Raw genomic sequence first — 21,646 nt, 5'->3', positions numbered from 1 at the left:
CCCTTCTCTCCAGCCGCCTGCTTAAGCCTCGCCCATGCATTCCCATGCTGTTGGTGTCATCGTCTCTGCGGCTGGGCTACATTACCTTCACATGACCTTGTTGCTTCCCAAACAGATCTGCCCAGCCTCTGTTTATTGATGCCATGAAGAGGCAGCGGAGTCCCCACCCTCTGCTTTTTTCCCACCTTGGCTTCTGGCATCTTCCACCACACCCAGTCTGCCAGGTGCCCGTCCACCGCCCATGTCCTGAGAAAGTCTCTCTCCTGAGAAACAGAGCGAGACAGAGAGTGTTTTGTTGACATGAGGACGCTCACCCACATATCAAGGAGACCGAGGCTGGTGAACAAGATAAAGCAAAGAGCCACACAAAGTTTATCAGATAAGCATCTGTTACTTTTGATAAAAACGTGTTTCCTCTTTGAGCTGGGAGACTCATTGGACTGATACAGACACACGGATCATATCAAACACAAAGAAAAGCAACATTGTGTGTATTCATCCACAGTAGATGTGGTGGTGATTTTTTGTCTGCGGTTGTTTTTGTCACACACCTTTAGAAAGATGTTTAAGTCTATTTTTAACACTCTGCTTTTGGATCTCATTCATTTATTGGGGGATTTATAAAGTGCACCTAAAGGGGTTTTACGGCCTAATGTACAGCCTGTGGCCTGCTAATGATTCATACTCCAGCTGTAGTGCCTCGTGCCCTTTAGCACAGATAACAGATCAAGATAACAGGAGTAGTAACACACTCACTCTTACTTTAAATCATCACAGGGTGTCTTTATGTGGGAGCCATTGCTATGGTGCATGACTTAATGTGGGGGGACGTGGGAACTTCTCAGACCTGTTTCACAGGAAGCAACAATATGACTAAGAAGTCAAACAAGTCATATCGAGGTACACATGTTGGACTTTACCTTTACTTTTTGTTGAGTCAGGACTTTCCTGATCTGTGATTCAAGGACGATTGTGATGCGAGGCTGCACATGGATGTGTTGTCACCATGGAAACAGGACATAATAACAGAGCTGCCTCTGACAGACAAAAATGTTGAGACGCATTTTGAAGAGTCACTGGAGAGCTGATGTGACGACACAATCGTGTTTCAATTGTCTGGAGAGAATTATTATTATCACGTTATTGTTTGTGTCTCATGTAAACATTTGTTTTTTGTTTTTTGTTTTTATCAGTGAGCCCAGACACAAAGAAAACACCTGGAGACAAAACTAATACACAGAGATGAACTACACACAAGTCAAAGTAAATAACTAAAAATCAGAACGTTACATGTGTAGAGGTTTTGCTTTTACCAGTTATCTGCATAGTTGTGAATCATTTTGTTTCGCTGGTTTTGTTGCTATCATTGCCCAACAGTGACAGCGGCGCAGCTCAGGAAAACCCCCGACACACCTGAAAGATATTAAACACTCACAGCTTTTATTGTCCTGTTTAAAAGCGACTAATAGGACTAGTTAGTTACTTCGGCAGAGTTAGGTGTTTCCTGTAAAACAGGCAGTAGTGTTGATGAACAATGTGCCTCTGTGTGCCAGACCTCTCCAAGGGTTCAACACGTTGTCCTCAGGTCAACGTTGTGGAAAAACGAAGACACAACCCCTGAGTGCAGGATGAGTCATCAACATTTTTAAGATTTCAGGAAGTCCTTAGGTCCATTTTCTCACTCTGACAAAAGCAGGCTGGTAACTTTCCCTCCACTGGGCTCAGGAGATCACCTCATAGGTCACAGGACGTGTCTTGCCTTCCTCTCCAAAGCTACATAGTGCCGCCCTTTAAATAGGCCTCCCTGTTCGCAAGAGTGTCACATGGATGACATGGTTTTGTCTGATTCATACAGCAGATAACAGGATTTTACCAGCCAGCAGGAAATGCTGACATATTTATTCCTCCAAACAGAGAGAGGGAGGGGTTACATTGATGTATGTGGCACATTTGACAATCCCTGTGCTTTGTTAAGCAGGTCGGATTAACAAAATGTCTAAAAAAAACAAACATCCACAGGGTGTGTACACAGATGCCTTTGAGCAAATATTATCCTATAAAAATATGTTCTGTTGATTCACTTCTAAACTTTTATATCAATTACTGTTTTTTACAATAGCACAGTAATATTTAAGGCTGATTTGTTTCTTTAAACAGTCGCAGTTTCTTGTCGTACGAGCAGATTTGACAGACAAGTTTTAACCTCTGTTCCTCTTTCTTTAGCTGCAGTTTGACGTCAAAGACCAGTTTGAATCGGTGCAAACCCACAACCCCATTGTGGTGTCCCCTGCCTGTGTTTGGCCTGAATCAAGTCCTTAAATGGCTCCATCAGTGCATGAGATAATGAGCTTATCTAAACACCAAGTAGCTGTTAAATACTTCACACAGCCACATGTTTATTGCCCTGTTAGCAAACACAACCGCATGCAAAGAAAAGGCATGAAGCCAAAACAGCTGCAGAGCTTCCAGCCTCCTCATCAGCATCACTGCACCGTCTACATTGTGTTTCATAAACCTTCTCCTACACTACACAACAGCCTCTATTGTTCTTTTGGGTCTCTCACCTCCAGACCACCAAGCTTTTACTTGTAACAGAGTCACATCTTGTGCATGACTCCTGCAGCAGGGTGGGGCCGCTGAGTGCCAGTGCAGCCTGCAGCATGCAGACAAACAGGTCCCTACAGGGGACAGACACAAACACCCTGTGTCAGCCTCTGTGACCAAACACACCTGAAGGGACACTACTTAGCTTAGAGAGAGAGTTTGAAGTTTGTCTTATTATCTCATTAATATTGTAAATATCAAAATTCTGAGTTTGAATTTCTTCTTCCAAGCTTCACAGTGATCCTTTTAAAAAGGCCTCGCTGTTTACATGACGGCTGACTTCACCTCAGTTCACCCTCGACTCCTTTGTAAAGTCGTCATGCATCCATCCATCATCACACCCAGACAAGCAGATAACATCACTTGGTGTTTGCTGTGTGATTCATTAGCTTACAGACACCCTGAGAGCTTCAGCAAGTGAACACAATGACAACTCATTGTTTACATTGCTTTGTTGTTTTTTGGGCACAACTTCCAGTTCAAGTTCAAGTCTTTAGGTCTTTTCAGTGCAGAGTTATGGTGTCCAGATTCACCCTCATTTTACACAGACACATCTTTATTGTCCTAATAGCGATGCCTGTTATGTTGATAATGTAATGTTTTCCTTGAGCTAAGATAATCTGTTGATTTATCAGTAAGACAAACACAACATGCAGAGAAAGGCTGAGGCTTTAGCAAACACATGCCTGCAGCTACTTGTATACACAGGCTGAGTGTTACGCTACTGAAGGACGGTGGATTGTAAAATCAGCCGTCCTGCAGTTAAACGACACCAGAAACAGCATGAAACAGATCGTGTTGTCTTACAGCAGCTCGTGTGTGTGTGGGATGATTACTGAGGTGAACTCTACAAGTGGTGAACTAATGAAAATAAACACATGCAGTGTTGTAAAGACACTTTCCCTGATGCAGACTCATGAGCCGCCACAGATAGTTTCCACCTATATTGAATTAGCAGACGTTTACACCCACGTCTGTCCAGACTCATATATAATACAGGCCATGTAGTGAAGGAATCTGATTCAACTGGTTATTTTTAAATCACATTCAAATCATGTTTAATGAACCGGATACATTTGGTGCATTTGTTGTTTTGTATGACAGACTCCAGAAAGTTTTATTTCTAGTCATAATAAAAATCCATTAGAGAGAAGCTGCACAATTCTTATTAAAAGCAGAATGACACCATTTATTTCTTAAAAATATATTTTTATTGAGCAGCACTGGAAGTTGTACATTTACGAAAACGTACAAAAAAAAGCAGGAGAACACTTCGCTCCAACCCCCTCGGTCCACCTCAGCCTCTGGCAAGAAACACAACAGATGCAAAAGATAAAAAAAAAGAAAAAGAGAGAAGAAAGGATCAATGTAAGAAGAGGTAGCTGAAGAAAATGTGCCCTTTCTTAAATTCAAAAAGTCTGTATTGATGGCTTCAATTGGTGGTTGTTAATTCCATTTGTTTTTTATTTTACTGAGTCAAATTCTGGACTCTAGGACCCCCATTGGTTTGAGGACCAGCAGAATTCCCATTAGTCAGAAGTCTCATCTCCACATCTGTCGGGGGTCGTCCACCATCGGGTCCAGGTGACACATCTTGTTTGAATTTCATCTGCGGCCGCCGTACTAAAAAGAAGCAAAGAGCCCAAGGCACAGACGTCACAGCTGCTGTGATGACGACACTGACAATAACAATGATCCAAGTATCCATCCTTTCTCCAGTGGTTCCCTGATCAGCCACAGAGAGGGAAACAAAGAGAATTAAACTCAGAGCTGACACCACAACACGGACACAAACAGGACAGTTAATAAAACTGGCATAATGCACATGGTGATACTCAATATTCAGGTGACTCAACAGCAATAACACATGAACTACAGTTACAATACTTTGAGGTATAACAACATGAAAACACTAAAATAATGTGCTTTAAATTATCATTACTGTAAATACTGCACCTTATGTTCCTCTTACCTTTTTCTCTTCTACCTCTTATCTTATTTTAGAGCTACTGAAGCATTTTATTGTTTATAGTATTTTATTGTTCCTATATTTGCCCTACCTACCTACCTACCTATAATATTGCGAGGGATTCAGTTTGTTCCCCACATTTGTTGATGATTTCGGCACATTTGCAGCACTAACACTACGCCGAATTAGCTATTAGCTTTTCCTGTTAGTATTGTACCTGTGGATGTGTAGACAGATGTTGCTGAATGACGTTGATACAGAGGGAAACTTAAAAATGTGATGATTTTAAGGCAAGTTCGGCAGTTTGAAGGAGCGGCCGTTTTGTGAACATACTGACTTTTCGCGTCATGTGTTTACACTGAGCGGTGTGTTAAATCATTATTAACAGGCTGAGTGAGGCCTTTCCCTTTTCTGTTGATCACTGCAGGTCATGTTTGGCTGCAGGTACGTGAATTGCTCAGAGCTGCTACCTGACAAAGCGCATTGTGCCCTGCGGCTGATGATGTCACTCCACACAGACACACTTTGAAATGTTACTGTAGAGTTGACATGTGAGATTAATGATGACACGACGTGAGAAGAGATTTGATTTGGAGACAAATGCAGTCGGGATCATTTTAAGATTATTGAGATATAAGATTAAAAAAAGAAATCATAAATACTGTCTGACATAAAGTCGAAATTCATAATTTAACATATTTATGACTTGTTGGCTCATAATCATGTGTTGCTATGAGGGCAGCGAGACATCCGGTCTGTTTTTGGAACAGCGTAAAAGGCAGAAGTTCACGATGCTGTTAATAAATAATGGAACCGTGTGCGTAATTACGCGCTCCGGCACTTTAACAAAAAGCGCTGCACCCGTGCCGAGAGTGAGCTGCTACACTTACATTCAGCGGTGGCTGGAGGGTCGTCGGGACCAGGTGTGTCCGAGTATCCATTTCTCCAGTGGTTCCCTGATCAGCCACAGAGGGGGAAGCAAAAAGAGAATTAAATTCAGACCTGCTGAGACACATGGAGCATGTCTTTTATCAGCTGCATGAGAGTTCAGTGTTGCATGTTTATTATCGTGTTAATAAAGGAGGCTTACAGGTGTGGCGGGGCTCTGATCCGGGTCTGGGACCTTGATCCTCCAAGCAGAGAGACTTTTTTTCTTTCCATCTTTTTCTTCCACATATGCAAAGTAATCACCCTGGTCCTCCGGCTTCACCTGCTGCAGGGTCGGAGTCAGCTCTCCATGTGACCTCCAGTCAGAGCGCAGAGAGAGTCTCTCCTCAGAGCCTGTCCCATATGTGATCATCCCGGAGGACAGGTCCACCTCACAAACCGTCTCTCTGTCTCTGACCAGCTTGAACGTCCCATGCGCTCCTGCTGTGACGTAGAAGAACGAGAAGCTGACAGCTCCACCTGTCCTCACTGACACTGCAGAGGCTCTGACGACGTCCAGCTGGGTCGGTGTCTCCTCACAGGTTGACTCGTACAGCCCGTTGTCGTTGTAGTTTGTGCTCTTCAAGACGACTGACGCGTTTGGGTCGATCCTGTCCTCGTAGCCCGGACCCGGGATCCAATCATCTTCCCGTCGAGCCACCAGATCAGTACGCGAAGAGTCCAGCCGGTGCCGCAGCTCGGCTCTCTGTTTCTGGCAACCTGCAGTCATAGGGAACTTAAAAGAGTCTCCGAGAATCACAATGACACCTGAAATATTTAAGACAACGCTGAACAGACAGAGAAGTTCAAGGAGGGAACCCATTTCTCTGCTCCTGGAAGAAGCGCAGCTCTGACTGACTGACTGACTCTGTGCAGCATTTATGAATGAGACTGCCGAACGGGAGGTGCGGATAATTTTCTTCGCCCCTCCCGTTGTCTACATCACGCACCTTATAAGGTGCTGATAAGGAGGGTGGAGGGTGCAGCTCTCTCTCTCTCTCTCTCTCTCTCTCTCTCTCTGTGTGTGTGTGTGTGTGTGTGTACGCTGTTCCGTGTACACACACACACAGAGAGAGAGAGAGAGAGAGAGAGAGACAGCAGATGTTGGTTGTTTGACAGCCAAGAGGTTTGGAGGTCATTATTGTTAAAAAGCACTTATTTTTAAATCACATTCAAATCATGTTTAATGAACCGGATACATTTGGTGCATTTGTTGTTTTGTATGACAGACTCCAGCCACTCATAATAAAAATCCATTAGAGAGAAGCTGCACAGTTATGTTAGTGAGTGACGAGGTGATATACTGTGAGATTTGATTTGGACAGTTTATTTATGTTCATCCTGAGAAAATAAACACTGATTGTGATTCTTTAAAGCAGAATGACACCATTTATTTTTGAAAATATAGTTTTTATTGAGCATCAACACTGGAAGTTGTACATTTACAAAAACATACCAAAAAGTACAATGCTCACTTTTTTCACCCCAACCCCTGTGGTCCACCTCAGCCTCAGGCAAGAAACAAAACAGAGACAGGAAAGATTTTTTAAAAAATAGAGAAAAAAGGCACAATATAAGAACCTCTACATGGAAGAGGTTGAGACTGCTCCTGGCCACTGGTTCAAGTATGTGGACGACACCTGGGTCAAAATCAGAGCAAGGGAAGTGGAAACCTTCACAAAACATATACATGCTGTGGACAATAACACCAAGTTCACACGGGAAGATGTCAGAGGAGAAAGTCTTAGCAACCCACATGAAGGCCGGTTGGACAAACGACCCACAAGTGGCCCTAACGACTCTGTAAGGACACTCCCACACATGGTTTAAAAGCCTGCAACTCCTCTCCAGCTGGTTAGGACTGAAGAAGCCTCTTGGATGAGACGTGACACGTCTTCAAGAAACTGAAACAAGTCCAGCTGCCCACAGTACAGCACCTAGATTTAACAAAAGCAAAGAAAACAATACGAGGAGGAAATAATCCATGAGAAGGTGGATGAGAACAGAGTTTGTTCGTGGTGTTGAAGAGGTGTGTTTTTAGGGATTTCTTGAAGGTGGAGAGCGAGGCTGAGTCTCTGATGAGGACCTGATATGTAGCAGTCTGAATCTAGCCATGAACCCTTGAAGGCCCCTCATCATCTTCAGAACCAGCAGGGTTCTCCACTTTTACAAGACTCATCTCCAGATGTGTCGAGGGTCCTTCACCACCGGGTCCAGATGACACATTTGGTCTGCGGGATTTTATCCACCAACCTAAACCGAAGCCTGCGAGACCACCAGCCACAAACACGGCGACCGCTCCTCCGGTAACGGTCCAGATCCCGGTTCCCTTCTCTTCTCCAGGCGGTCGCTGCGTTTGCTGCACAGGAGAACAAAACAGAGGAATCAGATCCAGACAGGCTGATATAATATGTCTATAACACAGCGTGTGTGTTGCACACAGACAGCTGAGACTACATGTTATGTGTCAGGGTGTGAACCAGGACAGCTTTGTTTCAAACTGCTCTTCAAAGGGTGAAAATCCTGGAAATGAATTAATATTAATGGCAGTTTTTTATCAGGACTGATGTTGGTCGAAACATAATATAATAATATATAGTATTTTATGGCAGTTTTTGAAATTGAACTGTCTGTCAAACAAAACAGTTAATAAACCTGTCATCATTATTCAGATGACTCAAAACAGCTGTAAAACAGGAACAGGAAAACTATTTGCAAATGCGTATCTCAATCTGTGTGTGTGTAAAAAAATCCGTATGTCTGATCTGCAAATGTGTAGAAAAGATTCGTGTGTAACTTCACCTTTCCTTTGCCCTGAGCTCAGGCTCACAGGCTCACGCTGCCTGGCTGCCAACCGCGGGCGCAACGAGCGGTTGTGATGTTGAGAAGCAGACCACAATGGATTCTCGATTGTTTGCTGTCAGTAAAAGTTCATGTTTTAGCAGTAACTTAGTTGTCAGCTTCTGACAACTACTGCTAAAACATGAACTTTTACTTACAGTAAGTTGTTCGGGTAACGATCATCTGTTACCCCAACAATGACACGCTTAACATCACTGGGTGCTACGTGCCAACTGGGTGTGTAGGCTGTACTGCTACTGCAGCCAGGCAGCGTGAGCCTGTGAGCCTGAGCTCAGGACAGAGGAAAAGTGAAGTTACACACGAATCTTTTCTACACATTTGCAGATCCGCCTCGGCAGAAGTGTAGCAAAAGTCACGTGTAAAGAGACAGCCAAGAGTTGTAACTGATGACAGACATTTACAGATCTACGTACGCATTTACAGAATACAGAATACAGACATGCGGATTTTTTTTTTCACACACACAGATCTGATTATGCACACACAGATCTGAATACGCACACACAGATCTGACTACACACACACAGATCTGAATACGCACACACAGATCTGACTACACACACACAGATCTGAATACGCACACACAGATCTGACTACACACACACAGATCTGAATACGCACACACAGATCTGACTACACACACACAGATCTGATTATGCACACACAGATCTGACTACACACACACAGATCTGACTACACACACACAGATCTGATTATGCACACACAGATCTGATTATGCACACACAGATCTGACTACACACACACAGATCTGAATACGCACACACAGATCTGACTACACACACACAGATCTGAATACGCACACACAGATCTGACTACACACACACAGATCTGATTATGCACACACAGATCTGACTACGCACACACAGATCTGACTACACACACACAGATTAAGATACGCATTTGCAAATAGTTTTGCAACAATTATAACTCCATAGACAAACGCAGTCGGGATTTTTTTTAGATTATTTAAATATGAGATTGAAAAAAATACTGTCTGACATAAAGTTGAAATTCATAATTTAACATATTTATGACTTGTTGCCTCATAATCATGTGTTGCTATGAGGGCAGCGAGACATCCGGTCTGTTTTTGGAACAGCGTAAAAGGCAGAAGTTCACGATGTTGTTAATAAATAATGGAACCGTGTGCGTAATTACGCGCCCCGGCACTTCAACAAAAAGCGCTGCACCCGTGCCGAGAGTGAGCTGCTCCACTTACATTCAGCGGTGGCTGGTGGGTCGTCGGGACCAGGTGTCTCTTGTGGACCTTCAGCCTCGCAGCAGCAGGGACCCCCCACGCCTTCCTGGCGCCTTCACTGCGGACGGAGCAGAAGTAATCGCCCTCGTCCTTGAGCTGCGCGTCATCCCACATCAGTGACCAGTCTCCACCTGGGGAAGGTGAAAGTCTCACTCTCTCAAAACCGGTTCCGTATCTAACCTCTCCGCTGGACAGATTCTTCTCCAGCACCATGTGTCCGTCCTTCTCCCACCTCAGAGCCTCCACCTGTCCGCCTGCAGTGTTATAGTAGCAACTGAGCTTCACCGCTTCTCCCTCAGAGACCGATGTATCAGAGGCCACAACCACATCCAGCTGTATGCGGTCTGTGCTGCCGCCGCATGTAAACTCATACAGACCGGAATCTGTGTAGCGTGAGCGACTGAAGGCGAAGCAGGAGTTTAAGTCCAGCCGGTCTGTGAATCCTCCGCCAGATGTGCAAACACCGTCCCGACGCGCAGCCACAAGCAGCGGGTTCCCCGTCCCGTCCTCTCGGTGCAGCTCGGCCGTCTCGTTCATCGGACAGTTCACAGGAAACTCAGCCGGGTCGTCCACAATCACCGCCAGAGATTCTGCACGAACACGGAGAATCATCATCAGGACGATCCATGTAATGCGCAGGATAAAACTCATGGTCAGTCTCCTCTCGCTGCGCTCCAGCGAATGAGTGGCTGCTCCGCTCCACAGGTGGACCGACAGGTTTCCTTTTCTTTCGTGCTTTTCTTTGCTGAACAACATAAACATCTGTCGGTGATTCCTTCTTCTCACACTGCAGCCTTTTTTAATAATGTAATGCTAAAATCATTCAAATATCCCGTTCAGTTCCACACAGGCAGACATTAAACCGCCCATAGCTGGCAGAACCGACTGGGATATGTTAATGATTAAAAAGGTAAGAACAGACAGTGATGACAGGATCAGTGAGTAGACCAGGAAGAGGACAATAGTGATGCAGTCCAGGAAATCTGCCATTGAGTTACATTATGAGAAATGTTCTTGGAGTTTGACCCACACTAAGAACTGAACTGCCAGGATATTATTATTTTTTACTCACACTTTCATGTGACTGCAATGCTTAATGTCTTGAATACCACATTAATTATACGATAACCAGTTAAAGGAACAGTTCACACAATGGCGGCGCATAAAGATGCAGGAAGTTGCATTAAGACTAAAATTGTGCTGCTTTTGTTTGTTTGTTTGTTAGCTGTCATTCTTCGGCTTTATTGCTGACATATTCCACGCATACGACAGAAATACTTTCAACGACAGGAGAAGGAAAGCAGGTGTTTTGGATTAACTTTTTAAAATTATTGGACTTTGAGTCCATCACAGCCTGTGGCCTCTTTCAACCATCCATCGGCTCGAGCTGTTGCACTCAAGTGTTCTGAGCCAACATGCAACACCTCAGCACAGCTGGGTGAGAGATGGTCACAGTGTTTCCCACTGTCTGTTACATGGTCCCTGCCATAGTGTACATGGAACAACAAGAAGAGAAATTTTAAAAAAAAGGATTGATCCCTAAATATTGACCATGAGCACAGCAAACTTGTCAGAGTGTAGTGTTCCAATATTACATTTCTTAGTTCTTTGTTAAAAACAAACAAACCCAGTTGGCAAAATGTCCCTTTTCCCTTTCTGAGTCATCTCACAATTTCAGCATCTTATGTCTGTGTCTGTAACAACAGTTACACACTACTGTCCGAGAACAGTTCAGCATCATCTGTTCTTAGATGACATCAACAAATGTGACTAACCAGGCCTCACAAAGTTGGGAAATAAATGCTTCATCTGTGTTGAGATTATCAGCAAATGTATTACATGTAAAACAACATAGCATTTGTGATTTGATCATTTTTGCACTAACTACATAGATTTAGACTCTGCTGGATGACAGTGCTCTGAAATTCAAGGCCTGCCTGAAGCAAACGACGATGGAGATGATAGTTTTGTCCCAAATGATCAACTTAGATTATTCAGTAGAGGCTTCTCGAAGGTGTGGTGAGCAGCGCTGTGGGAAAATAGTTGTTTGTTGAGTCTTAGGAGCTGGTTTTCAAATACCAGTTATCTGGAAGTGAGACTCAACAGCAAACTATCTTCCTCTAGAATCTCTGGCCTCATCTCTTCCCTGGGCAATGTGAAGACTCCACATCATCACCTTTTGCCAACACCGAGTCACGTGATGTAAACAAATTCACGTAGATGCATGCACAGGTTTTTTTTTTCTACATTTTTCACATAACCCAATTAATTACATGTAGGTATATGGGTCTATATTAATCTTAGGAATGCCCATAGCAAAAACCGGCCCTGCAGTGGATGTAAGTAGAGTCATTCAAGTAGAGATTAGAGTTCACAAGATGTACGTGAAGGCACCTCAGAGCTCAAATACGTACAGAAAGAGCTCCTGTGAGGGTTAGAAGGTGTGACTCTGCCATTACAGCTTCAAAATCACGCATTTTGCATCCACTTAGAGAATTTCCAACATTACAGTCCCCTGAGATGTGTTTTATTTTGCAAATGATGTCATCTCAAGGTTCACATGTGACAGTTTTATTCCGGAAATTCTCCAAACTGCAGTGAAAATGCCGAATGTTAATGTGTGTATATTGTATATTGTTAGAGATGGACTTAATCCTCCTCTGTGATCTGTGACCTGCTCCATAAAACACTGGCATATTTTAAAATCCGATCCCGAACCAGCCAAAACGTTCAAAGAGACGCCTCCTTTAAACATTAAGAGACCTGATGGTTCATGACTCTTCTGCACGTGAAGTGGACAGTGTGTCTTTGTCCTGAAGATAAACCTTTTAAAATCAGTTTCAGATGCAGGCAAATAAACATTTTCAGTGAAAGAGGTGCTGCAGAATCATGTTGGTGCATTTTGACAAAGATGTAAGATTTGATTTGGGACCAAATACATGAGTTTTAATTTTGAGTTTGTTTTTTTTAAGAAGTCACGTCGTGTTTCTCAAAGTCCTGAGAGAGAACAGACCCGAACTTTGTGGATCAGTCTGTCTTTGTTAAAATCTTATTTCATATTCACATAAAGTCTCGCAGCTTTTCAGTTTTCACACTTCATGACTTTGTTTTAATTTAAGAAGCGGTTTCATTATTAACATTACATGATAATAACCAGTGTTACTTTCAAAGTGCAATATTTTACATATTACTAGTTCACTTCATTTTAAAGTAATAATTAACGCTACAATATTACTGTCTGCGTGGAGTAATAAATTCCTTATAAACTACTTTTTAATTACTTTCAACAAAATGCTTCAAATAACCTCCACAGAACAATAAATAACGTAGATGTTTTTAAATAAACTAGCATCCTCTGACTCAGGAATAAATATCTTTAATTGCAGGTGGTTGAAGGTCGCTGTCATTATCATTAGTAACGCGTTACATGACTCCGTTACTTCCTCTGCGCTTCATCGGTGAAAATAAAAACGCGGCCTTCAAGGCCTCACTGGTGAAGAGCGAGGGCCGTAATCTCAGTATTTTATTGTAACGTTGAATCTAAAGCAGAACACGGTTATTTATGTTGCGCATGTTTGAGTTAAAACTTTCCTCTTGATTATTGATTATTGACGTGTCGTGTTCTGATCAGACTGCAGATCAACAGACAGCAGCTCTGCAGCCAGACAGTAACACTGTGACGTAATATATTACTTCAACAGGAAGTTGACTGGTAATATGTAATATATTGCATTTTTAAGGTAACACTGGTTAATAATAAGACCGTGGGTGTGAAAAAATGAAAAGCTGTGTAACCTATGTAAATATTTAAATGTACATTAAATTCATTAAAACGTATATTTTCTAAATAAATCGTGGGGGGAACTGCACTCATTTTATTTGTAAAATGTGGGTTTTTTTCAAAGTGATGCGTCAAATCCAAACTCTGATTCCACCTGCGCAGTAAACCGAGAACCAAACCAAGTGAAACCAGACTGCGCGTGGCTCTGAATCGTCTTCTCACATCCTGTCATCACTGCTGGTTTGACTTGATCTGCACTTTGCAGGACCCACAACACTGCACATGAACAAAATCAAAAACATTTTTTAAAATCAAACCGCTTTTATTGTTAAAGAAGGAGATAATGTGACTCTCAGCTACATGTTATAGACAACAAACAGAGGAATGTGAAGCTCAGGGCCAGAAACCATCTCAGTGTGTGTGTGGATGTGAAGATTCATACAGGAAACTCCCGACTGATGTTAATCAGGTCGTAATAATTTAAATAATTAAAATGTGGGACTGATTTCTGGGTTTTATGGCTCCGCTCTGTATCTCTGCGGGGTCTTGGTAGAAGGAGGAGAAGAAGTAGTATCTTTGGTAGTAGTGAAGCACTTATATGGAAAAAAATATGAATAACATCGGTAAAAAACGCAAAGAAACACAAAAAGCGACATTTAGAGAGTGAAGCCGCAGCAGCAGCACAAGTTCACGTTAATATCAGCAGAATAACAAGTTAATTACTGCATAAATTAATTAAGATTATTGAGTAATAATATAAGTAATCATAGGATTGCATGGAATAGATGATATAATATGCTGTTATAATCAATTGGATACATAAAACCTGTTTGTTTGTTTGTTTTTTGTTGTTTTTTTAAAAAAAGTGTTTATTCAGGTTGAGGATGACTTTGTGAATATTCAAGTAAGACTAGAATACTATGCTCTTAACACAACATCCGGTCAACATCAGTGCTATTGCTGTAATTTGGATGGTACAGTGTCATGAGTCATGATTAAAGTGACGCCCAGGCGTTGATGACTTTCCGACAGATTGTTGTTGCGCGAAAGTCAAAGTCCAGATCTGTTTTATAGTCCCTGTCCGCCCCTGCGTGCACCTCCAGATCTGCGGGACTTCCAAACACGAACCCTCCACAAAGCGAAGAAGACAACTGCGACAATGAAGAGCAGCACATTTAAGATTATGCTGACGGTGCATCCAGGTCCAATCTGCCCCTCGTCCGGTCTCTGTGTCGGCTACAGAGGGAGGAAGAGACACACAAAGGAGTTTAGTTAAATTCAGACTATTATTATACTAATTGTTACTATTGTTAATGTAATATACTTTGTAACATGAGTCTCATTTTGGCAGAACTAATTTAACTTTTTGTTTTGTTTTGTTTTGTTTCAAATGTCCGAAATAAAAATACATTTGCATTCAATTCAAAAACAGGGAAACTGTGCTGTCTTTTTTTTTTTTCTTCTGTAGCGTGACACACCCGGTACTGTAGGCCCAAATGTGTAATGACGGTACCAGCAGCAGAAAACCACGTGTATCTCTACATTATCGTGCGTAATTACGCACAAGAAACAGATGATAAAACCCCTGACTCGTTTCCTCTGGAGAGTTTATAATAATAACAATAATAATAATGGAAATGTTTGAAATAACTGAAAGCGGCCTCAGACCTGCTTTTTGTCTGCTCATGGCGCAGTCGCGGCCTCCTGCCGGATCCGAGTCAGCGCTGTGCCTTTTCTATTTTAGGTGTGCGTTGACATGAATGTAAATAAATAAAGTGCACTTTGAGGGTCAGGCTTCATCGTGAGGCTCATTTCACCACTAAAAGAAATACGTTACTTTACTTGTTACTTGTGTAATCACAGCCTTATGTAATCTGTCTGGGGGGTGGGGGGTGACTCACCTGTTGGGAAATGCAGTCCAGGTGACCGAGGCTCCTCTTGGTGACGGTCACCTTCACGGTACCAGGAGTTCCTCTGGTTTTCTGTCCGTTTCCATCCACTTTGTAACAATCGTAGATCCCCCCGTCCTCCAGCTGAGCCCCCTCCACAGTCAGGGACATGTCTCCAGTCAGGTCCCTGTCAGGTGACATCGACAGCCTCCCCTCGGGCTGTGTGGAGGAGAGGTCCCGCTCCAGCAACAGCTCCCCGTCCTTCTCCCATCGTGCGCACCCACCCTGGAGGCCATCCGTGGAGAAGTGGCAGGGTATCCTGAAGTTTTCCCCCTCAGGCACATCCACCTCATACGGAAAGATAACTGTCAGCTGGATGGTTGTGATAAGCTCACTTTTGCAAGTGAACTCATAAAACGCATCGTCGTTGAAGTTCACCCCGCTTAGGTTGACGGAGGAGCTGGAAACTGAATGAATCCGTTGCGCGTAGCCATCAGCCGGCTCCCACACACCGCCGACAAGTGTTGCAACATCCCGAGAGCTGCCGTCTGTCCTCCGCACACGGACCAGCTTCATGTCGCCGCCTGCGCAGCTCCCGTTCACCGTTAACTGCACGGTATCGTTCAGGATTACGAACTTTCCCGACACGCACAGGACAAGAATCACGAAGACAAGGAGCCAGAGGGGTGCCATGTCTGTCCTGAGCGGCGCGAGTAGAGGAGAGGAGAGGAATGAATGGATGCGCGCACAGCGACTGCAGGGAGGAGCCAGTCGCCTCTTAAATTGGCAGTAGATGATCTCATGAACTCCAGCCTTTCTCTGCCCACTTTGTAATCTTACCTTGCAGGACTGTATCCTTTCCTTAGTTGCATTTCCCCTTTCCATGTATTGTGGGCGTTTGTCACTTCCGAGCGTAATTAAGGGTGACTCGATACCGACTACATTGACATTTTTGGGTGAACTGTTCCTATAAAGTGAGCTTATTGTAACAATCTTATAATGTTGGGTCACTTAATCTACAATATAATCTATAAAATCCTCATGCATTTTTAGCGTGGCTGTCCTGTGAGAGCCAGGTATTTCTAAAAAAGTTTGTTTTCAGCTTTGTTGATGTTTTCCAGCTAATCCAAAAAGGCTTCTTCAGACATTAAATTCAAGAAGTAGGAGAAATTTCTCAAATCACAAGCACAAACTGTACAACTCATGACATCACAGCATCAGCATCCCCATCTATAATCCATAACCTCCTCAAGAAAGAAGATATAAAGTGTTTAAAACCAGTAAAACCCTCAAATCCAAACTTAATCACCAGCTCTCACTGGTGTGTCTGAGATCATTGTTGCTGGTCACATTCTGCCATCTAGTGGCAGCTGGTGACAACCTTCTGTGTCTCTGGAGCGAGCTTTCTACAAAGTGTGAGGCATTAAGGATCCTGAGTTGCATTATGGGAAATGTAGGATCCAGTGTTGTTGCAGCTTGACCCCATACAAGGACCCAAAAGTCTGGATATCTCAGCCTCAACAGCCTAAAAATGTGCAGTGTCGCTTTGGTAACTTTTAAGTGGACTGTGTAAAAAATCTAAATCAAACTTCAAAATGCAAATTTGCACCACAGGCTCATATTGTACACAGGCAAAGGAAGGTCAATGTTTTCATGGTTCATTTTCCAAAAAGCAAGTAAGCACAGTGCTTTCCCAAACAAATCAAAAACAGACTGTACTCACCACTCATGCTGGATGTGTGATCCTCTCTTGATGTCCAGTTAGGGAACAAAAAGTGTGTAATATCCTGAGTGTTTACTGAGGAGAGGTTTTCCGTCTCCTGGAAGAGAAACATCCTCTTTATAAAGTCCAGGATCCTCCATCCTGTTGAGGTGAACATCCACAAGGGAACAACAGTTGTGTTGATGCGTTACTCCAGTGTTAAAGTCCATACGTGAGGCTCCCAGGAGGACGTCATGTGGCTTCATTCTCTCCTGTGAAGACAGAAATCACTCAGCGTCATGGTACGATTACAGCAGCAAGTGCGGTAGATAAGGGCGCAGGTCAGGCAGGGACAAGGTCCAGTGGACAGCGGACCGCAAACTTGAACAGCAACATACTACGGTCTGCAACAGCAAGGAGATGGAAAAGAGAGAGAATATCACCAGACTCCATTAAAAAATCCCCCAATTTTGTGAGTTGTTGTGTCAGGAGACACTTTATAAACTTTGTATAACTCTTTCTATGACAAATTCTTAATCATTCGGGCCTTCTTGTAAATTCGGCATATGTTACACATCAAATTTGTCTTCTTTGTCCCAGTGATGTGCACGTTTATTATTTGAATATAGAGGACCAGACGTCCGTTTTCTGGGGACAGGCCCTGTTTTCGGTGTCCTGTCCCCAGCTGGAAAAGTTAACTGTGCCTCAAAAACAGACCATTAAGTGAAATAATGCTTTGTCTGATTTATCCTTCTTGCTCGTGCTATGTCATGAAAAGACTTCAAGGGGAAAACTTCACCATAAATGCATCCACAACACCAAACATGTTTGTGAAAATACAGAACTGAGGCAAGCATGGGAATCTGTAATGTTGTTTTCTATCACAGTGTACATTCATTCAAGTACTGTACTTGAGTATACATTTGAGTTTCTTGTACTCTACTTGAGTATTTCCATTTTGTGAAACCTTCTACTTCACATCTTAGAGGCAAAAGATTGTACTTTTACTCCACTTTTATCTGACAGATTTAGTTTTTTTTCCCTCCCCTTCCTGTAAACTATGTCTCTCCAGATGTGCTGATTTGTAATGTTTGTTACACACATTCACTCAACAGGAGGGAGGATCCTGGTGTTTATAAAGAGGATGTTTCTCTTCCAAGAGATGGAAAACCTCTCCTCAGTAAACTCGTCCAAGGATGTACCCTGGTCTCCACCCATATGAAAACTGGGATTGGCTCCAGTAACCACCGCAACCCCCTGAAAGGGGGGGATAAAGCGGTTAAGAAAATGAGATGAGATGAAATGAGATATATACACATATATATATATATACATATATACACACATATATATACATATATGTGTACTTGTAGAGTTATATTGTTCTGTTTTACTGTTTTATCATCTTCTAAAAGCCTAAATATTTGAACAATCTTGAACAACAACGTAGGAAAACAAGTTAAAACTTTATGAGGGTCTCTGTTTTTTTTGGCTGATATTCAAATCCTTCACTCTCAAACACGAAATACTGACTTAATCTGTGTCAGTGTCTCACAAATGACCGATTACAAGCGTTTAAAGACTGTTTCCCTGAAGGGAATTAAAGAAAAACACCAGCAGCTTACCATTGGAGTCCCTGAAGGAAACAGACGAGGAATTCAAGTTAAAACCGGACAGCCACTTTCATAACTTTCCATAAATACGTTATTTCCAGTGTTTGGAGGTGGAAAGCTGACAATCTCTGACGGTCCTGCTTTCTGTGTGGACAAGTCACTCTCAAAGAATGCAGGGCTGGAATCTCGGTGGGAGGGTCACTTCCTGTGTCATATCCCAACCCACCCGCCAAGAACAACCTTTTCACTTGATAAAGAACAGAAAGGCCACACGCTTGTCCTGAAGGCCAAAAAATAAGAAAACAGGATGCCAGAACTTTTGAATGTTTCGGTATACTGTGGCTGATTTGAAAGTGTTACCTGATGTTATTTGCATACAAGAAACATGGTTAAGACCACACTTATATATGTATATATATATATTTTAAGCAAGGACAAGTAAGGACACACCCACAGTTGAACACCTCTGTAAGGACACTCCCACACAGAGTGGGAGTACCACACAGCATCTTGATTCAAAGTGCTACCCAATTTCCCAAACAAATCAAAAACTAAACAAAAACTGGACAAAACTAAACATGCTAAACAAGGACAACATATCTAATCCAAATAAACTAAACATCTAGAATAATCAAACTTAAAATGTAAAAAAACAACAAAAAAAATAGCTCACAGTTTCACAGTGTATATTGTTCAAGTATTGTACTTAAGTATTCATTTGAGTTTCTTGTATTTTACTTGAGTATTTCCATTTTGTGAAACTTTCTCCTTCACATCTCGGAGGCAAAAGATCTTATTTTCACTCCACTAAAAAGTTTCCTTGTGTTCAAAAAACAGCCTGTTTTCAGTTTTTGTGATGATATTTCACAGCTAATCCAAAAAGGCTTTTTCAGACATTAAATTCAAGAAGTAGGAGAATTTTCTCAAATCACAAGCACAAACTGTACAAATCATGACATCACAGCACCAGCATCCCCATCTATAATCCATAACCTCCTCAAGAAAGAAGATATAAAGTGTTTAAAACCAGTAAAACCCTCAAATCCAAACTTAATCACCAGCTCTCACTGGTGTGTCTGAGATCATTGTTACTGGTCACATTCTGCCATTTAGTGGCAGCTCGTGACAACCTTCTGTGTCTCTGGAGGGAGCTTTCTACAAAGTGTGAGGCATTAAGGGTCCTGAGTTGCATTATGGGAAATGTAGGATCCAGTGTTGTCGCAGCTTGACCCCATACAAGGACCCAAAAGTCTGGATATCTCAGCATCAACAGCCTAAAAATGTGCAGTGTCGCTTTGGTAACTTTTAAGTGGACTGTGTAAAAAATCTAAATCAAACTTGGCTCATATTATACGCAGGCAAAAGAAGGTCAATGTCAGTGTCAAATCAAAAGCCGACTGTACTCACCACTCATGCTGGCAGTGTGATCCTCTCTTGATGTCCAGTTAGGGAACAAAAAGTGTGTAATATCCTGAGTGTTTACTGAGGAGAGGTTTTCCATCTCTTGGAAGAGAAACATCCTCTTTATAAAGTCCAGGATCCTCCCTCCTGTTGAGGTGAACGTCCACAAGGGAACAACAGTTGTGTTGATGCGTTACTCCAGTGTTAAAGTCCATACGTGAGGCTCCCAGGAGGACGTCCTGTGGCTTCATTCTCTCCTGTGAAGACAGAAATCACTCAGCGTCATGGTACGATTACAGCAGCAAGTGCGGCAGATAAGGGCGCAGGTCAGGCAGGGACAAGGTCCATAGTTTATATGTAATCATTAGGGTCAGAACAGGGGACCACAGAATTGACCATGATGCACTGCTGTTGATCAAACTGTCCAATAGTTGCTTCATAAAATGAGCTCAACCAAAGAGAGTCACTAGTCAATGAAGATCTTTCTCTTCTGATTGAAAGTTCTTCCCCAAACACTACATAGTGCTCCTTTTAATATTTGGATGAACTGTTCCTTTAAACATCTACAGCAGCAGTGAAATTAATCCACAAAAACATCAGATATAAAAACATCTATCATCTATCACACACGCACTTGTAGACTTGTATGTATTTTGTTCTGTTTAACTAAATATTTGATTATTTGAACAACAACGTAGGAAACAAGTCAACTCTTTATGAATCTTTATGTTTTTTTGGCTGATATTCAAATCCTCCACTCTCAAACACTAAATACTGACTTAATCTGCGTCAGTGTCTCACAAATGACCGATTACAAGCGTTTAAAGACTGTTTTCCTGAAGGGAATTAAAGAAAAACACCAGCAGCTTACCGTTGGAGACCCTGAAGGAAACAGACGGACAGGAATTAAAGTTAAAACCAGACAGCCACTTTCATAACTATCCGTGAATGCATTAAAAGAAGATAATGCGTCCAGCGTCTGGAGGTGAAAAGCTGTCACTGTCTAACGCTCTCCCCTTCTGCGTGGGTGTGTCCATGATTCACCCTTAAACCATGTCCTTAAACGGGAGTTTCCCAACCCACCACTCATCTTGTCCAAGAACACATATTTGTCACTTAATGGGCCGAGATAACAGAACAGTGGGATCACTTTTTCAGACAAGCTTGTCTTGAAGACCAGAAGATAAGAAAAGAGGATGCCAGAGCTTTCAAATGTTTCAGTATACGGGGCAGTGATAGTCTGACTGTCTTTCTAACAACGTAAATAACATTAACATAAAAATAGACACAGTGGTCTCCTGTAAATCAAGTCAACATCTACTAGAATACAAAGCAGGCAGTCTGAGCATGTGTCTGTTACCTCTGGCAACATGTCTGGTTGATATTGTTGTCACTTTTCTAAAAAGTTAGACAGAATTATGAAGTTCGAATGATGAAAAGTGTATTTCCCACATGTCTTGAACGCCTCACGCAAAAAAAATAAGAGCTAGCTACCTTTTTATTTTCCAGTTCCACCTCAGGTAAAAGGAAAGTCATTGTAAAGTGATGACTGAGATCGACACACGTAATGATTTATTACAACAAAGATTTAATTTAGATTTACGTTCAGACATGGAAAC

At 42.4% G+C, this 21,646-nt stretch overlaps 2 protein-coding genes across 9 annotated transcripts; both read right to left on the bottom strand.

The window, feature by feature from the left end:
- Positions 1–108: 108 nt before the first annotated feature.
- On the bottom strand, positions 109–20,351 carry LOC141003567 (uncharacterized). Of its 8 annotated transcripts, XR_012179730.1 has the most exons (4): positions 18,639–18,886; positions 17,035–17,285; positions 15,324–15,659; positions 13,683–14,658 (listed from the first exon to the last, which is right to left on the bottom strand). XR_012179730.1 is itself a non-coding variant. In XM_073474941.1 (2 exons), the coding sequence occupies exons 1-2, from the start codon at positions 10,401–10,403 to the stop codon at positions 7,608–7,610; spliced, it is 1,053 nt and encodes a 350-aa protein (XP_073331042.1). In that variant the 5' UTR covers positions 10,404–10,699; the 3' UTR covers positions 6,890–7,607. The 8 variants fall into 8 exon arrangements, 2 of the variants coding, with proteins under 2 accessions (XP_073331042.1, XP_073331043.1); XR_012179729.1 differs by lacking the exons at positions 13,683–14,658; positions 15,324–15,659; positions 18,639–18,886 and adding exons at positions 109–263; positions 20,034–20,347; XR_012179728.1 differs by lacking the exons at positions 13,683–14,658; positions 15,324–15,659; positions 18,639–18,886 and adding exons at positions 7,799–7,859; positions 20,034–20,347.
- Positions 3,806–6,337, bottom strand: LOC141003568 (uncharacterized). Its single transcript, XM_073474944.1, has 3 exons — positions 5,664–6,337; positions 5,464–5,529; positions 3,806–4,330 (listed from the first exon to the last, which is right to left on the bottom strand). Exons 1-3 carry the CDS (start codon positions 6,321–6,323, stop codon positions 4,073–4,075), a joined length of 984 nt encoding a protein of 327 aa, XP_073331045.1. The 5' UTR covers positions 6,324–6,337; the 3' UTR covers positions 3,806–4,072.
- Positions 20,352–21,646: the final 1,295 nt, after the last annotated feature.

The sequence above is a fragment of the Pagrus major genome, chromosome 10 (genome assembly GCF_040436345.1).
Source record: "Pagrus major chromosome 10, Pma_NU_1.0".
Taxonomy (NCBI): Eukaryota; Metazoa; Chordata; class Actinopteri; order Spariformes; family Sparidae; genus Pagrus; species Pagrus major.
Note: the sequence above shows the minus strand (reverse complement) of the source record. Positions and strands in the feature narration are given on the sequence as shown.